General features: G+C 49.1%; 1 protein-coding gene across 2 annotated transcripts in view; it reads left to right on the plus strand.

Annotated features, from left to right (window-relative positions):
- GSR (glutathione-disulfide reductase) overlaps positions 1–14,751 on the plus strand; it is a 45,445-nt gene that overhangs the window by 12,990 nt on the left and 17,704 nt on the right. For both annotated transcript variants that reach the window (XM_062213443.1, XM_062213444.1), the window contains exons 2-5: positions 2,227–2,253; positions 6,841–6,929; positions 7,567–7,636; positions 12,360–12,507. In XM_062213443.1, the coding sequence (XP_062069427.1) occupies positions 2,227–2,253; positions 6,841–6,929; positions 7,567–7,636; positions 12,360–12,507 (334 nt within the window). The remainder of the gene's footprint in view (positions 1–2,226; positions 2,254–6,840; positions 6,930–7,566; positions 7,637–12,359; positions 12,508–14,751) is intronic.

Raw genomic sequence — 14,751 nt, forward strand, 5'->3', positions numbered from 1 at the left:
CTGTCAGTCTGCCTTTCAAATCGGTAAGATAAGTCTTTAAAAAGTAAATTTAAATGTTATGTACGTAATAAATGAATCTATATCCATCATAAGAAGTATGGTGTAAATATGAATTTCCCTCTTTAAGAGACAATACTTGACTCTGCAGAGTCCAGCCAGACTCTGTTTAAATGCACATATACATAATGCCCGTATGTAAATACAGAGCTGCTGATGGAAGAGCTGTTGCTTTGCAGCTTTCTTTTTCTCTGACGATACTTGTGTCTCAGAACGCATTCTGTCACAGTACATAAAAACCCACCTTCTCCTTTCCAACGGGTATAGACTCATTCTACAGTAATTTATTTAATACTTCACCTCCTGGGGCACACTTAGTGCTGCCGGTGATTTGTTATGACAGTGCTTCGGGCGCCTCCTTGTGCTCCCACGTTTGCTCACAAGAGCAGCACATGGGACTATTTCTGTAGGTTGCATTCCTGCAAGTAAAATCCCTGCACCAAACCGGGTGTGCTTGCTAACACTGGTTATCGTCAGTCTGCGGACTTGTCACCTATCTGATCATCTCATAGACGCAAGATGTTTTATGACTTAGATGATCTTTTATCTGTAAGATGTGGCTGGCTACTCGGGTTTCTTTTTGCTTTGGTTTTGTTTCAGAGGTGGAAAAAGGGATCTCCCTCCCATGGGTTCACTCCCTAAATACCCACAACAGCTGGCACTGGACCAGGCCAAAGCTAGGAGCCCGGAACTCAGTCACACACATCACACCCACACCTGTGTGGGTGACAGGGACCCAGGTGCCTACCCCATCATCTACTGCTTCCAAGGGAGCACATTTAGCAGGAAGCTGGATGGGCACTCTGATATGGGATGCGGGCATCCCAGATGGTGACTTGGGCATCCCAGATGGTGACTTAACTGCTGTGCCGAACACCTGCCCCATAAGGCAGCTCTTTTTTTTTTTTTTAATATATATATTTATTTATTTGAAAGGTGGAGTTACAGAGAGAGAGGAGGAGAGACAGAGAGAGAGATGTTCTGCCCACTGGTTCACTCTCCAAATAGCCACAGTGGCCGGAGCTGGGTTGATCTGAAGCCAAGGACCAGCAGCTTCTTTCAAGTCTCCCACACGGGTGCAGGGGCCCAAGCACTTGGCCATCTGCTGCTTTCTCAGGCTGTAAGCAGAGAGCTAGATTGGAAGAGGAGTAGCCGGGACCAACACCCATACAGGATGCCAGCGCCGTAGGCAGAGGCTTAGCCCACTGCGCCACAATGCTGGCCCTGTAAAGCAGCTCTTTTTAAAAGAAATTTTAGGAAGGGGTCAATATCAACAGATGTACAAAAAACTGCTTGAGTAAGGGGTGCGTTGTAACTTATTAAATTTGTAAGGGCCCTTGGGTAGCATTTCTCTCTAACTTTACCATTGTGAAGAGTTATTTTCCTAAGTATCTAGTGAGTTTTTAATTGATAATATTTGATAAAATCTTACAACAACCCATGTTTTCTGTGTATACTGACTGAAAAGGCTGAGAGTCATGTTTGTGACCTGTCTCGGGACTGCGTGAGACTTCGTAGCATGGATGACTCCCACCGCTTTGGCCCTGTAGCATGATGTAGGTTTCCAGTAGTTGTGTCAAAGGGGGTTTCTCAGGTATTTCACTCACATGCTCCCTAGTAAATTTCACAGAAATCCTTGATGAGCTCGCAGCTTAAAAGATCTGATCGCCTTTCTCTACCTCATCACGTAAGGAAAATAGCGTTCTGATTTTTTGCAACCTGTAATAGAAGTAACTGGGTGACTTAGAACTTAAGAAAATCTCTGGGGCCAGCGCCGTGGCTCACTTGGCTAATCCTCTGCCTGCGGCGCCGGCATCCCATGTGGGTGCCGGGTTCTAGTCCCGGTTGCTCCTCTTCCAGTCCAGCTCTGCTGTGGCCCAGGTGCTTGGTCCCCTGCACCCACATGGGAGACCAGGAAGAAGCACCTGGCTCCTGGCTTCGGATCGGCGCAGCGCCGACCGTGGTGGACATTTGGGGGGTGAACCAACGGAAGGAAGACCTTTCCATCTCTCTCTCTCTCTCACTGTCGGTAACTCTACTTGTCAAATAAAATAAAGAAGTAAAGAAAATCTCCTTTCTTGGTGCAGCAGGTTTATTTCCTGCAAGTTTGCTTGGTGATTTGAGTGTAACATTCTTAACGTATTTTTTTTTTCTGTTTTTCTCCCCCAGGTGAATGTCGGATGTGTACCCAAAAAGGTAGAATTTTTATTTTTCTTTCCTTCCACATTCCTTTTTCTTATTTGGTAAACCGTTCAGAATAAGAATGTTTACAAATGTATTAGTTAAAATTTGTTCTGCACAAAATAGCTGAGAATCCATCTAATAGTGGCTTACGCAATAGGGTTGGTTTTCTTTGTGGTTTTTAATGTCACCTGCTAAGAAGCTTGAAGACAGGCAGTTCCTGAGAATGACGTAGCTCCCAATGATGTCTGAAAGGGCCCTGGCCTTGTCCTGCTCTCTGTTCTGCCATCTCTGGTGTATAATTAACAGTAAACCCACCACATGGCCGCTGATGGCCCCAGGAGCTCCAGGTAGGATGGTCTCATCCTGCAGTGGCCGCAGATGGCTTTAGATCCTCCTGGCTTGGATTGAGCTGTTCCGGCAGGAGAGACTGGATACATGAGTGAATGACATTTTCAGCCAGGAAGAAGGGGAAGGCGGGGTAGCTGGGGCGATAAGCACAGTGATATTAGCTCCTGGGCGTTAACTGCATCCCACGTGCCAAAGAAATTCACCCTGCACGTTCACTATGCAGTGAGTTCTCCTGGTAGGCACTGTGTGGAGGTAAACCAGGAATGGAGACGCGGTGGTCTGAAGCTGCCGATGGCCTAGCAGGAGCAGAGACCACAGAATGCCCATTCCTGGCGGGAGAGAGGAGCACCATCCATCCACTCAGGCAGGGCCAGCAGCAAGTAAAGTTTCTAGCCCAGGCCCAGCAAGTGCATGATGCAGTGGGTGGATGTTCTTCCCTCCGGTGGCTCTGGTTAAAGGTGGGCAGCTTGGGTGACTTTGCAGCTGTAGTGTGTGTGTGTGTACGTGTGTGTGTGGGGTGTGTGTGTATGTGTGCGGGGGGTGTGAGTGTGATGCTGTCTGCTTCTTTACCTGTGTGTGTGTGTGCTGCCCTCTGCTCCTTCACCTGCGTGTGGGTGGGGGGGTGTGAGTGTGGGGGGGTGCGTGTGTGTGTGTGCGTGTGTGATGCTACCTGCTTCCTCACCTGCATGCATGTGCATGTGTGTGTGTGTGCTGCTATCTGCTCCTTCACCTGCGTGTGTGTGTGCATGTGCATGTGTGTGCGTGTGTGTGCTATCTGCTCCTTCACCTGCGTGTGGGTGTGTGCGTGTGTGTGTGCGTGTGTGTGTGTGCTGCCCTCTGCTTCTTCACCTGCGTGTGGGTGTGGGGGGGGTGTGAGTGTGTGGGAGTGCGTGTGTGTGTGTGCGTGTGTGATGCTACCTGCTTCCTCACCTGCATGCATGTGTGGGTGTGTGCGTGTGTGTGTGTGTGTTGCTCTCTGCTCCTTCACCTGCGTGTGTGTGTGTGCGCGTGTGTGCTGCTATCTGCTCCTTCACCTGCGTGTGTGTGTGTGTGCTGCTCTCTGCTCCTTCACCTGCGTGTGTGTGTGTGCTGCTATCTGCTCTTTCACCTGCGTGTGTGTGTGCATGTGTGTGCTGCTCTCTGCTCCTTCACCTGCGTGTGTGCATGTGTGTGCTGCTCTCTGCTCCTTCACCTGCGTGTGTGTGTGTGTGTGCTGCTCTCTGCTCCTTCACCTGCGTGTGTGTGCGTGTGTGTGCTGCTCTCTGCTCCTTCACCTGCGTGTGTGTGTGTGTGCTGCTCTCTGCTCTTTCACCTGCGTGTGTGTGTGTGTGTGCATATGTGTGTGCTGCTCTCTGCTCCTTCACCTGCTCCGGTGGAGTTCTGAGTTTTCCCAAGGACACTGGAACTGTTAGAACTATCTTTGCTGGAAGGAAGTGTCAGGACTGTGGTGGGTTCCTTGTTTTATTTTGTTGGTGGTAGTTTTTGGTTTGAAACACAGAGGCGTATTCCCCTAGAAATCGCTCATTTTAGTGCCGCGTGTCGTGTGGCTTTAGGTGCCTTGTGGGCGTGCTACAGCCGTGTTTCTCAGGTTGCTTGAATGGCATTTCTAGGCATAGTGTCTGGTACTTTGGTGGAAGTAGTCCCCATCTTTGCTGTTCCAGCAAGTGCAGTTTCTGGGGTGACCTGACACCACAGTGAATCGTATGTCAGAATGGCCCGTCCATGCGCTAGTGTGGAGAGTGAAGTTAGTCTGCACTTAACTGAGATTGGTCGTTTATATCACAACAGTGAGACCCAGCCAGAAACCAAGTTATTGAATGGGCTCTTCTTAAGTATTCCCCCCAGGTCCTGTGGTTTCATGGATTCTCCTTACCCCGTTAGTGATTTTGTTGGTCCTAATGTCAGTGATGAGTGCCACATTGAATGAACTCCTTCTGTACCCTTGACAAAGAGGGAGAACAGTAGCTCTCATTTCTTGCTTTCTTTTTTCTTATTTATTTGAAAGGCAGAGTTACACAGAGAGAGAGAAGTCTTCCATCTACTGGTTCACACCCCAGATGGCCACAATGGCTGGAGCTGTGCCGATCTGAGGCCAGGAGCCAGGAGCTTCTTCCGGATCTCCCATGTGGGGGCAGGGGCCCAAGGACTCAGGGCATCTTCTACTGCTTTCCCAGGCCATAGCAGAGAGCTGAGTCAGAAATGGAGCAGCTGGGAGTTGAACCGGTGCCTGGATGGGATGCTCCTGCTGCAGGCGGCGATTTTATCCACTAAGTCACAGTGCCGGCCCTGTCAGCTCTCATTTCTAATGCTACCTCTTGCTTACAGTTGCAAATCATTTTATGTCCCATGTGAATGTATTTTCAAATGTGTGATCCCAAGTTCACAGCCTTTTGCTACTGAGATGACATTTTATATTGGCAAGCTCAGCAGTGAGCTACATCTAATTTCAGAAAGGTTTTCTGGGGGCCGGTGCCATGGCGCAGAAGGTTAATCCTCCACCTGCAGCGCCGGCTTCCCATATGGGCGCCAGTTCTAGTCCCGGCTGCTCCTCTTCCGATCCAGCTCTCTGCTGTGGCCTGGGAAAGCAGTGGAGGATGGCCCAAGTCCTTGGGCTCCTGTACCCATGTGGGAGACCAGGAGGAAGCACCTGGCTCTTGGCCTTGGATCGGTGCAGCTCCGGCCGTTGTGGCCATTGGGGAGTGAACCAATGGATGGAAGACCTTTCTCTCTGTTTCTCCCTCTCACTGTCTGTAACTCTACCTCTCAAATAAATAACTAAAATTTTTTTAAAAAAAGAAAAAAATTTTCTGAAATCTATTTCCTGTTATAGGTAGATATTTTTTTTTCCTGTTTTAGGAAACTTTTTCATTGGGAAGTTTTTCTTCAGTTATCTGCTTTCCTTTTAGTCCTAGTTTTTGGAATCTGTTTTACTTGGGATCGTGCAGTAATGAATATATGACATAAATTAGTTATAAGGTAGATTTATGTTGTTTAAACCAATAATGCTGGTGAATTCAATGTTGGTTGGTACTGCCTCATTTTTAAAAACACCACAGGGAAAAGACTGGGCTGAAACTTGAGTTTGTGATATTTTTGTTCCCATATGTAGAAGGAAAACATGTATTGTGAAAGTGCTCTGCATAGATTTCAGAATTTTTCCACGAACTCCTTGCAGTCCCCTTGTGTTACATTTCACCTACGCCTTCTGGTCACACGTGCAGACATTTATCCTACGTTATCCTGGGGCTCTGCTGGCTCCAAAGTACTTTTGCATTGCTGAGGACCAGTTGGTAACTGCCTCTTGTGTAGAGTAGCCTGAAGCCCAGAGTCACACCCCTGGCTGCAGACTGGAGTGAAGGAACCAGAGGATGGGCCTGCGTGGCCCCTTCCACCCGAATTGAGTCCGAGCTTAAAAACCCCGGGAAGTTCATGTTAGAGGCACCCCCTCCACAGGGTGTGTGTCACACGTGATATGAATTAGGAATAAGTAAACCAGGGTGATGTGTCTGTTCATGTGACAGTCTGTGGTACTGATGAATCTTTCATATGCATTATGGTAGAGAATTTAGCAAGTGAAGTGGTTGATTGTATGGTACGTGAGTTTCATCTTGAATAAATTAAAATCCAATAAGAGCCATCAATTTATACACCTAGGCATAAAGAGGGAAAAGGACAGAGAAGCCATCTAAGCCTTGTCCAAAACAGAGTCTAAAGCTTGTTTGACAAACTAAAGCAGCGGTTGGCCATTGGGAGTTCTAGATGGTGATTTGAGTGCAGTTGTCCTGATCGGTTGGCGCAGCAGGCATGGGGGCGGGGGGTGGGCTGTGTTCCACAAGAGAAGCATCAACTCTCTGAGTTCCACATGATTAATTACATGCATCCTTAGAAAGGCTGTTCGTAGTGACCAAACACGCAGTAGGAGTGTATTCTGTTAACGTTTTTGATCCAACTTCATCTAATAGTTTCCTTCTAAGAAACCTTGCTGTAAAGTGGCCAGTGCAATTCCGTTTCCTGAGCTTCAAGAAATCTAAAACTTAAAGAATGAGATGACGCGATGGTAGGAGTCACTTCCCGCAGCATTTCGGAAGCCCGGTTGTAACGTCTGCTTGGTCGTGTTTCTGGCCGTCTGTGAATGTGTTTGGTTTGGGCTTTCCATTCAAGGTCCGTCTTGTAGTCCGCAGTTGTATGTGATCAGTGGTGTCTGTCTTCGCCCGGGGTCACGCGCCGCTGTTCTGGCTGCTTTTCCTGCAGGTGATGTGGAACACGGCCATGCACTCCGAGTTCATGCATGATCACGTTGACTATGGCTTTCAGAGCTGTGAGGGTAAATTCAACTGGCGGTAAGTGTTCATGCAAATGTAAATCTTCTTCTTTGGTAACTGAGTAAGCCGTACGCTTTTCTGGGAGAGAGGAGGAGGTGTGTTAGTGTTTAAAATGTTATCTGTTTACCTGGGTGCCTCCCACCTCTTAAATTGTTGTGAATAGTGCTGCTTTGAACATCTGTGTACATGGGTGCCTCTTCCGGTTCTGGGTCTGCACCTCGCGTTGGGATTGCTTCACATGACAGACAGCTGTGCATTTAACTTTTTAGGGAGCTGCCATAAGCTTTTTGAAGCTCTCAGTTTTTCAAAATATTATAGAAAATTCCTTCATTTATTCCACCAGTAATTGTTGAGTAGGCACTGTGTACTAAGCACTATGCCAAAGCAGCTCTCCTGTTTCCTGTGCCGAAGGAGTTTTACGTGCCATGGCTATCATCCGAGAGCTCTCCCCGGAGTGCACTAAGGGTTTGCAGCATGTGGAATGGCAGGTGGATACCAGGGACAGGATGATGGTCTTCGGAGACAGGCCCTTGGCTTTCTCCATTCCCACGGGTGGTCTGTGATGCTCAGCTCAGCGGTGTTCAGGATCAGATGCCCTCGTTACTAACTGAAAGAGGAAAACTGTTTCTGGGTCCTGACTCCAGTTTCCTTGCAGTGTTATAAAGGAAAAGCGAGACGCCTACGTGAGTCGCCTGAATACCATCTATCAGAACAACCTGACCAAGGTATGTGGGTGCTGGCATTTGAACTTTGAGAAGATGCCGTTGACTGCTGGAATACACAACCCCAAAACTGTAGCCTTTGGATATACCTCTTGTTGCTTTCTGTTGTTTTGATCATGGTTAATGATTATGCAGAAACCTCTGCTGTCATAGGCCAGTCTCGTTTTCTGCAGAGTAAGCCGTGTGCATCAAAGTCCACAGGCCAGGTCTTACCTGACAGCTGCTGCTTCTGGCGTCAAACACTGAAAACTGGACTATGCACCAGAGTGCCAGTTTGCTGTTTAAAGTCAGGAGCCCTGGGAGAGAACGTTTGGCCCAACAGTTAAGACACCCACGCCCCACCTTGGAGTGCCTGGTTTGATCCCCAGCCTTGCCACCTGATTCTGGCTTCCTGCTAAGGGGCACCCCGGGAGGCAGTGACGAGGGCTCACGTAATGGCGTTCCTGCTGCTCACATGGGAGACCCAGATTGAGTTCCTGGCTCAGCATTCATTGCTCAGAACAGCCTCATGCTTGGTGACCGGATCTGTTCAGGGAGAGCAAATCATGATACGGAAGGTTGTTGCTGTGAATGAAATCCAGCCAAGAACAGCGCTGGTTTGAGTCTTGGCTGCTCCACTTCCAATCCAGCTCTCTGCTATGACCTAGGAAAACAGTAGAAGATGACCCAAGTCCTTGGGCCCCTGCACCCATGTGGGAGACCAGGAAGAAGCTACTGGCTTCTGATTAGCGTAGCTCCGACCATTGCAACCATGTGGGAAGTGAACCAGCGGATGGAAGACTTCTCTCTCTCTCTCTCTGTAATTCTGACTTTCAAATAAAATAAATAAATCTTTTTTTAAGATTTATTTATTTTATTTGAAAGTCAGAGTTAAGGAGAAACACAGAGAGAGAGAGAGACAGAGACAGAGAGAGATAGAAATCTTCCATCCACGAGTTCACTCTCCACATTGCCACAAAGGCCGGAGCTGGGCCAGGCCAAAGCCAGGAGCCAAGAACTTCCCTCAGATCTCCCACGCGGGTGCAGGGGCCCAAGCACTCAGGCTGTCTTTCACTAATCCCCAGGCACATAGCAGGGAGCTGGATTGGAAGTGGAGTAGCCAGGACTCAAATTGGTGCCATATGGGATGCTAGCACTGCAAACAGTGGCTTAACCCGCTAAACCCCACAGCACTGGCCCCATATACTTGTATCTTGATTCTCACCATTCATTGGATTGGTGTTGGGAGGCTGTTTTCTGATTCTAAACCTCTATTTAGGAGGAAAACTTTAGGGGTCTATAATGCTGCATGTACTGAGGATAAGAGGGTTTAAGGCTTCCACACAGCCCATAAGACATACCACCCAGTTGGGGCTGGCGCTGCAGCGTAGCAGGTAAAGCCGCCACCTGGGACACTGGCATCCGATATGGGCGCTGATTTGAGTCCCAGTCGCTCCCCTTCTGATCCTGCTTCCTGTAATGTGCCTGGGAGAGCACTGCAAGTTAGCCCAAGTGCTTGGCCTTTGCCCCCACACATTGAGACCTGGATGAAGCTCCTGGCCTCAGCCTGGCCCAGTGCTGGCCATTGCAGCCATCTGGGGAGTGAACCAGCAGATGGAAGACCTCTCTCTCTCTCTCTCTCTTTCTGCCTCTGTGTAACTCTGCCTTTCAAATAAATAAATCTGTTTTTTTTTTTTTAATCTTAAAAAGAGAGAGATACCACTCAGTATACATCAATTTTTTTCTTAATGGAGTTGCCAGCTAAAATACTTTTGTAAAAGAAAATTACTCAGGATCGGCTTTTTTTTTTTTTTCCCCCCAAAAGATTTATTTGAAAGGCAGAGTTGGAGAGAGAGAGAGAAATCATCCATCCACTGGTCGGTTCCCCAAATGACTGCAATGGCCAGTGTTCAGCCAGGCCAAAGCCAATAGCCTAGGACTCCATCTGGGTCTCCCACATGGGTGCAGGGCTGAAGCACTGGAGCCATCCTCCACTGCTTTCCAGGCACATTAGCAGGGAGCTGGATTGGAAGTGGAGCAACCAGGACAAAAACCAGTACCCACAGGAGATGCCAGCATTGCAGGCAGCAGCTTAACCGGCTGCAGCACCAACATCAGCCTCAGGAATCAGCATGCTGAAATGCACATCTTGGCATGCGATAGAACTTACTCTGTCCTCACGAGGGGGAGGCACTCAGAGCTGATGGAGAAGCTCGGCATAGGAAGGGAACCTCCTTTGTTTTCAAGATTTACTTACCTATTTGAAAGGCAAAATTACATAGAGAGAAGGTGAGGCAGATGGAGAGAGGTCTTCCATCTGCTGGTTCACTTCCTAGTTGGCCACAATGATCTGAAGCCAGGAGCCAGGAGCTTCTTTCAGGTCTCCCATGTGGGTGCAGGGGCCCATGGACTTGGGCTGTCTTGTACTGCTCTCTCAGGCCACAGCAGAGAGCTGGATTAGAAGTGGAGCAGCTGCGACCCGCCGGCACTGCAGGTGATGGCTTTACCTGCTACGCTACAGCACCAGCCCCAGAGAGGTCTTCTATCCACTGGTTCATTCCCAGGTGGCTGCAACAGCTGCAGCTGGGCCAGGAGCTTCTTCCAGGCCTCCACCGTGGATGCAAGGGCCCAAAGACTTGGGCAATCTTCTACTGCCTCTACTGCCATTAGCAGGGAACTAGATGATAAGTGGAGCAGCCAGGACTTGAACCGGCACCCATTTGGCATGCCAGCTTTTAACCTACTATGCCACAGCTCCGGTCCTGAAAGGGAACTTTTGTACCTGCTGTTCTGAGAACTAAAAATAAAAATTCCATCATTTTCCCCTTCTATCTTCTGTCCCGTCAGCACTCTGCACACACCTCCTTTCATGTAGCAGCGCACGGGAAACCGTGACCTCCTGAAGCAAGGTTGTTCCAGAGGCTTGCGGCATGGATCCTGACTCAGCTGGATTAAGCCGGGCACCTGCAGGAACAGGCCCAAGGGGTGGTTGGGAAGGAGAGAGAACTCAATTTAGAATCAAGCATGTTCTGAGATGTTCAAACATTCCATCCCACAGTCCTGCTCACGTGGTTCCATTATCCTGGTACGCTGTCTGTGTTGGCATGCCAGTGCGTGTGTTTGGGCTGGCAGGCACCTGCCAGCAGGCTCCCAAGCTGAGGTCTCCATCTATCAGAATTCAACGTCATGTGATCCTGTGATACTCTTCCTGTTGTGATTATGAGAACACGAGCCAGGCATCTTCCTCCCTCAGCCGGAGTATCTCTCTTTTGCCTCAATGTTTTTAGTTAAAAAAAAACTTTTTAGGGCCAGTGCTGTGGTGCAGCAGGTTAAAGCCCCGGCCTGTAGCACCAGCATCCCATATGTGTGCTGGTTCGAGTCCCGGTTGCTCCATTTCTGATCCAGCTCCCCGCTAATGTGCCTGGGAAAGCAGCAGAGGATGGGCCAAGCCCTTGGGTCCCTGTACCTACTTGGGAGACCCAGAAGAAGCTCCTGGCTTCCGACTGGCTCAGCTCCAGCTGTTGAGGCCATTTGGGAAGTTAAAGAGCAGAGGGAAGACCTCTTTCTATCTCTCTGTGTCTCTACCTCTCTCTGTAACTCTGTCTTTCAAATAAATAAAACAATTTTTTTAAAAAAGTATTTTTCCAGAGATTTATTTGAATGGCAGAGTTACAGAGACAGAGAGGGAAAGGGACAGAGAGAGAGAGATCCTCCATCCGCTGGTTAGCTCCCCAAACGGCCACAATGGCCAAGGCTTTACCAGGCCAAAGCCAGGAGTCTTTAACTCCATCTGAGTCTCCCATATGGGTGGCAGGGGCCCAAGAACTCAGGTGGTCTCTACTTCTTTCCCAGGCACATTAGCAGGGAGCTGGATCAGAAGTGGAGAAGCCGGGACTCGAACCAGCACTCCTATGAGATTCCTGTGTTTCAGACAGTGATTAACCTGCTACGCCATGATGCCAGCCCCTATTTATTTATTTGAGAGGCAGACAGCTTGTTTCCATCTGCTGCTTCACTTCCTATATGTCTGTAATGGTCCCCAGGGTCCCAAGCCAGGATCTGGGCACTCCAGGTCTTCCATGTACACGGCTGGCTGTCGTGTCTGTCTCAGCCTTGGGCCCCTCCTCCAAGCTGCTGTCACTGCAGGTGTGGAAGACTCCTTCCCTCAGCTCTGTGTCAATAATGTCATCTTTTTTTCTTTGTCCAAGTGACTGGCGTATATATTTTTGGTCTCACTTTTGTCTCAAAGTAGCACCTTGATCTCTCACCATGTACATCCAGCATCTTATAGTAACCCCAAGCTGAGTATCAGTTACCGGTAGAGTTCTGCAGGAACTCAGACCGCAGAACCTACCAATCAGGAGTCAGAATCTTCAGTAGAGGTGTTGAGGACCGGCATTGTGGCACAGGGGGTTAGCGCATTGGCTGTTCTGCTTCTGATCCAGCTCCCTGCTGATGCACGGGGGAAGGCAGCCAAGGATGGTCCCAGTACTTGTCCACGCCATCGCTGTGGGAGACCTGCATAGTGTTCTAGGCTCCTGGCTTCTGTCTGACCCAGCCTTGGCCATTGCAGCCACTTGGGGATGGACCGGAGGATGGAAGATCTCTTTCTGTGTCTTTCCCTCTCTGTCTCTCTGCTTTTCAAATAAATAAAAACATTTTTTTTAATCGCCGCTGGAGAAATGTGTGCTGAGTTGCTGCAGGTGTCTTTAAGAGCAGACTAATGCTGTCCTGGTTCCTTCTCCAGTCCCATATAGACATCATCCATGGCTACGCAGCATTCACCAGTGACCCAGAACCCACGGTAGAGGTCAATGGAAACAAATACACTGCTCCTCACATCCTGATTGCCACCGGGGGTGTGCCTTCACGTCCTCACGAGAGCCAGATCCCTGGTGAGTCCCCCAAAGGCAGCACAATGCTTGTCCACAGCAGTCAGGAAGTTCACTGTTGCTGTCAACCACGCGATGACATCTGGCTGCTCCGCTTCGCCCTCGTGAGAAAGGCCACGGCAGAAGGACTCCGTGGAGCCTCACTGTGGGTGGCCAGTGCTGGCTGGTGATGGGGTGATGATGTTCCCACCAGCCCCAGGCTCAGACGTAGTGCGGGTACTGGGGAGAAAAAGCAGTTGAGGTCCTCAGCCTGGTAGAGATTGTTTCTGGCTTCAGTTCACAGGTGGATGGTTTTTTGAAAGAATCAGACTATGTTTATTGCTTGTTTAAGGAAAAGAAATTTGGTAAGTATGTAGCTTCATTAGCTGGGCTAGTAAGGCTTCCTTCTGTGCAATTTTTTTTATATAGAAAATGATGAAAGATTAAAGCAGCAAAGAGTCTCAGACATGATCATGCCTGCCTTTGCGTTTTTCAATCCATGCACGGGCTAAGCCCTGGGGGTGAATCATGAACCTGTGACCTTATTCTCTCAGAGGAAACACCCATCCGTGTTTTTCTCCCCAGCTAGAAGATAAGGGCTCTGAGGGTGGTGAACATAGCTTATGCATCCTTTGTATTCCGCGGGTTGACTTCTGAAGACCCCGGACCAACCTGAATTCATATGGGAAACGTCGCGGGCGTTTCCTTCTCTGGAGAGAGAATCAGCATCCATGGATTTTTACCAGCTTTAGAAAGGAGTCTTGAGCCACAGGCCTACTGTAGAAGACCCAAAGTCTCCATTCTCAAGTCACTTCAATTTTAGTTGAGGGTTAATATGTACAATTTTTATATTTCACTTAGAAAATTTAGTGCGGAAGGTTGGAGATAAGCATCTCAGTAAGAAAAAGGCAGGAAGACCGTGCTACACACTAGAATATTTCTGGAAGAATACGCAAAACTCTGTAAGGAGAACCTTGGTGAGGGGTGAGAGGAGACCTGCTTACTTGCTTCACCATATGTTTTACTATATACTCCATTGCACCTGTTGAAATTTTTTTAAAGATTTATTTATTTATTTATTTGAAATAGTTACACAGAGAGAGGAGAAGCAGAGAGTGAATTGAGAGAGAGGGGTACAGGCTGGTGCTGTGGCTCAATAGGCTAATCCTCCACCTGTGGCACCAGCACACCGGGTTCTAGTCCTGGTCGAGGCGCCGGATTCTGTCCCAATTGCCCCTCTTCCAGGCCAGCTCTCTGCTATGGCCCGGGAAGGCAGTGGAGGATGGCCCAAGTACTTGGGCCCTGCACCTGCATGGGAGACCAGCAGAAGCACCTGGCTCCTGCCTTCGGATCAGCGCGGTGCGCCGGTCGCAGTGCAGTGGCCGCAGCGGCCATTGAAGGGTGAACCAACGGCAAAGGAAGACCTTTCTCTCTGTCTCTCTCTCACTGTCTGCCTGTCTAAAAAAAAAGAGAGAGAGAGGGGTAGAGAGAGAGAGGTCTTCCATCTGCTGGTTCACTCCCCAATTAGCCTCAATGGCCAGAGCTATGCTGATCCAAAGCCAGCAGCCAGGAGCTTCTTCTGGGTCTCCCACGTGGATGCAGGGGCCCAAGGACTTGGGCCATCTTCTACTGCTTTTCCATGCCACAGCAGAGAGCTGGATCAGAAGAGGAGCAGCCAGGACTAGAACTGGCGCCTATACGGGATGCTGGCGCTTCAGGCCAGGGCGTTAACCCACTGTGCCACAGCGCTAGCCCCCACCTCTTGAAATTTTTAACATACACATTTTTTAAAAAAAAGATTTATTTATTTATTTGAAAGGCAGAGTTACACACACACATACACAGAGAAAGGTCTTCCATCTGCTGGTTCACTCCCCGGAGCTGGGCTGATCCAAAGCCAGGAGCTTATTCTGGGTCTCCCACATGGGCGCAGGGGCCCAAGGACTTGGGCCATCTTCCATTGCTTTTCCAGGCCACAGCAGATAACTGGATCGGAAGAGGAGCAGCAGGGACTTGAACTGGTGCCCATATGGGATGCTGGCACTGCAGGTGGCAGCTTTACCTGCTACGCCACAGCACCAGCCTCATATACAATTATTTTTAAGACAAATGGAAAATTTCTAAATGTCCTATAGCATCATTTCACAGAGTTGGGAGTCTCAGAGGTGGACGAATGGCTGGGTGCTGGTTTGAATCAGAAAGATTTTCCTTGAAAGGGCTCAGAGCATGGTGTGTGGAGGAGAGCAGGACGTGGGAGCCAGCAGGCCT

This window comes from Lepus europaeus, chromosome 16, assembly GCF_033115175.1.
Source record: "Lepus europaeus isolate LE1 chromosome 16, mLepTim1.pri, whole genome shotgun sequence".
Taxonomy (NCBI): Eukaryota; Metazoa; Chordata; class Mammalia; order Lagomorpha; family Leporidae; genus Lepus; species Lepus europaeus.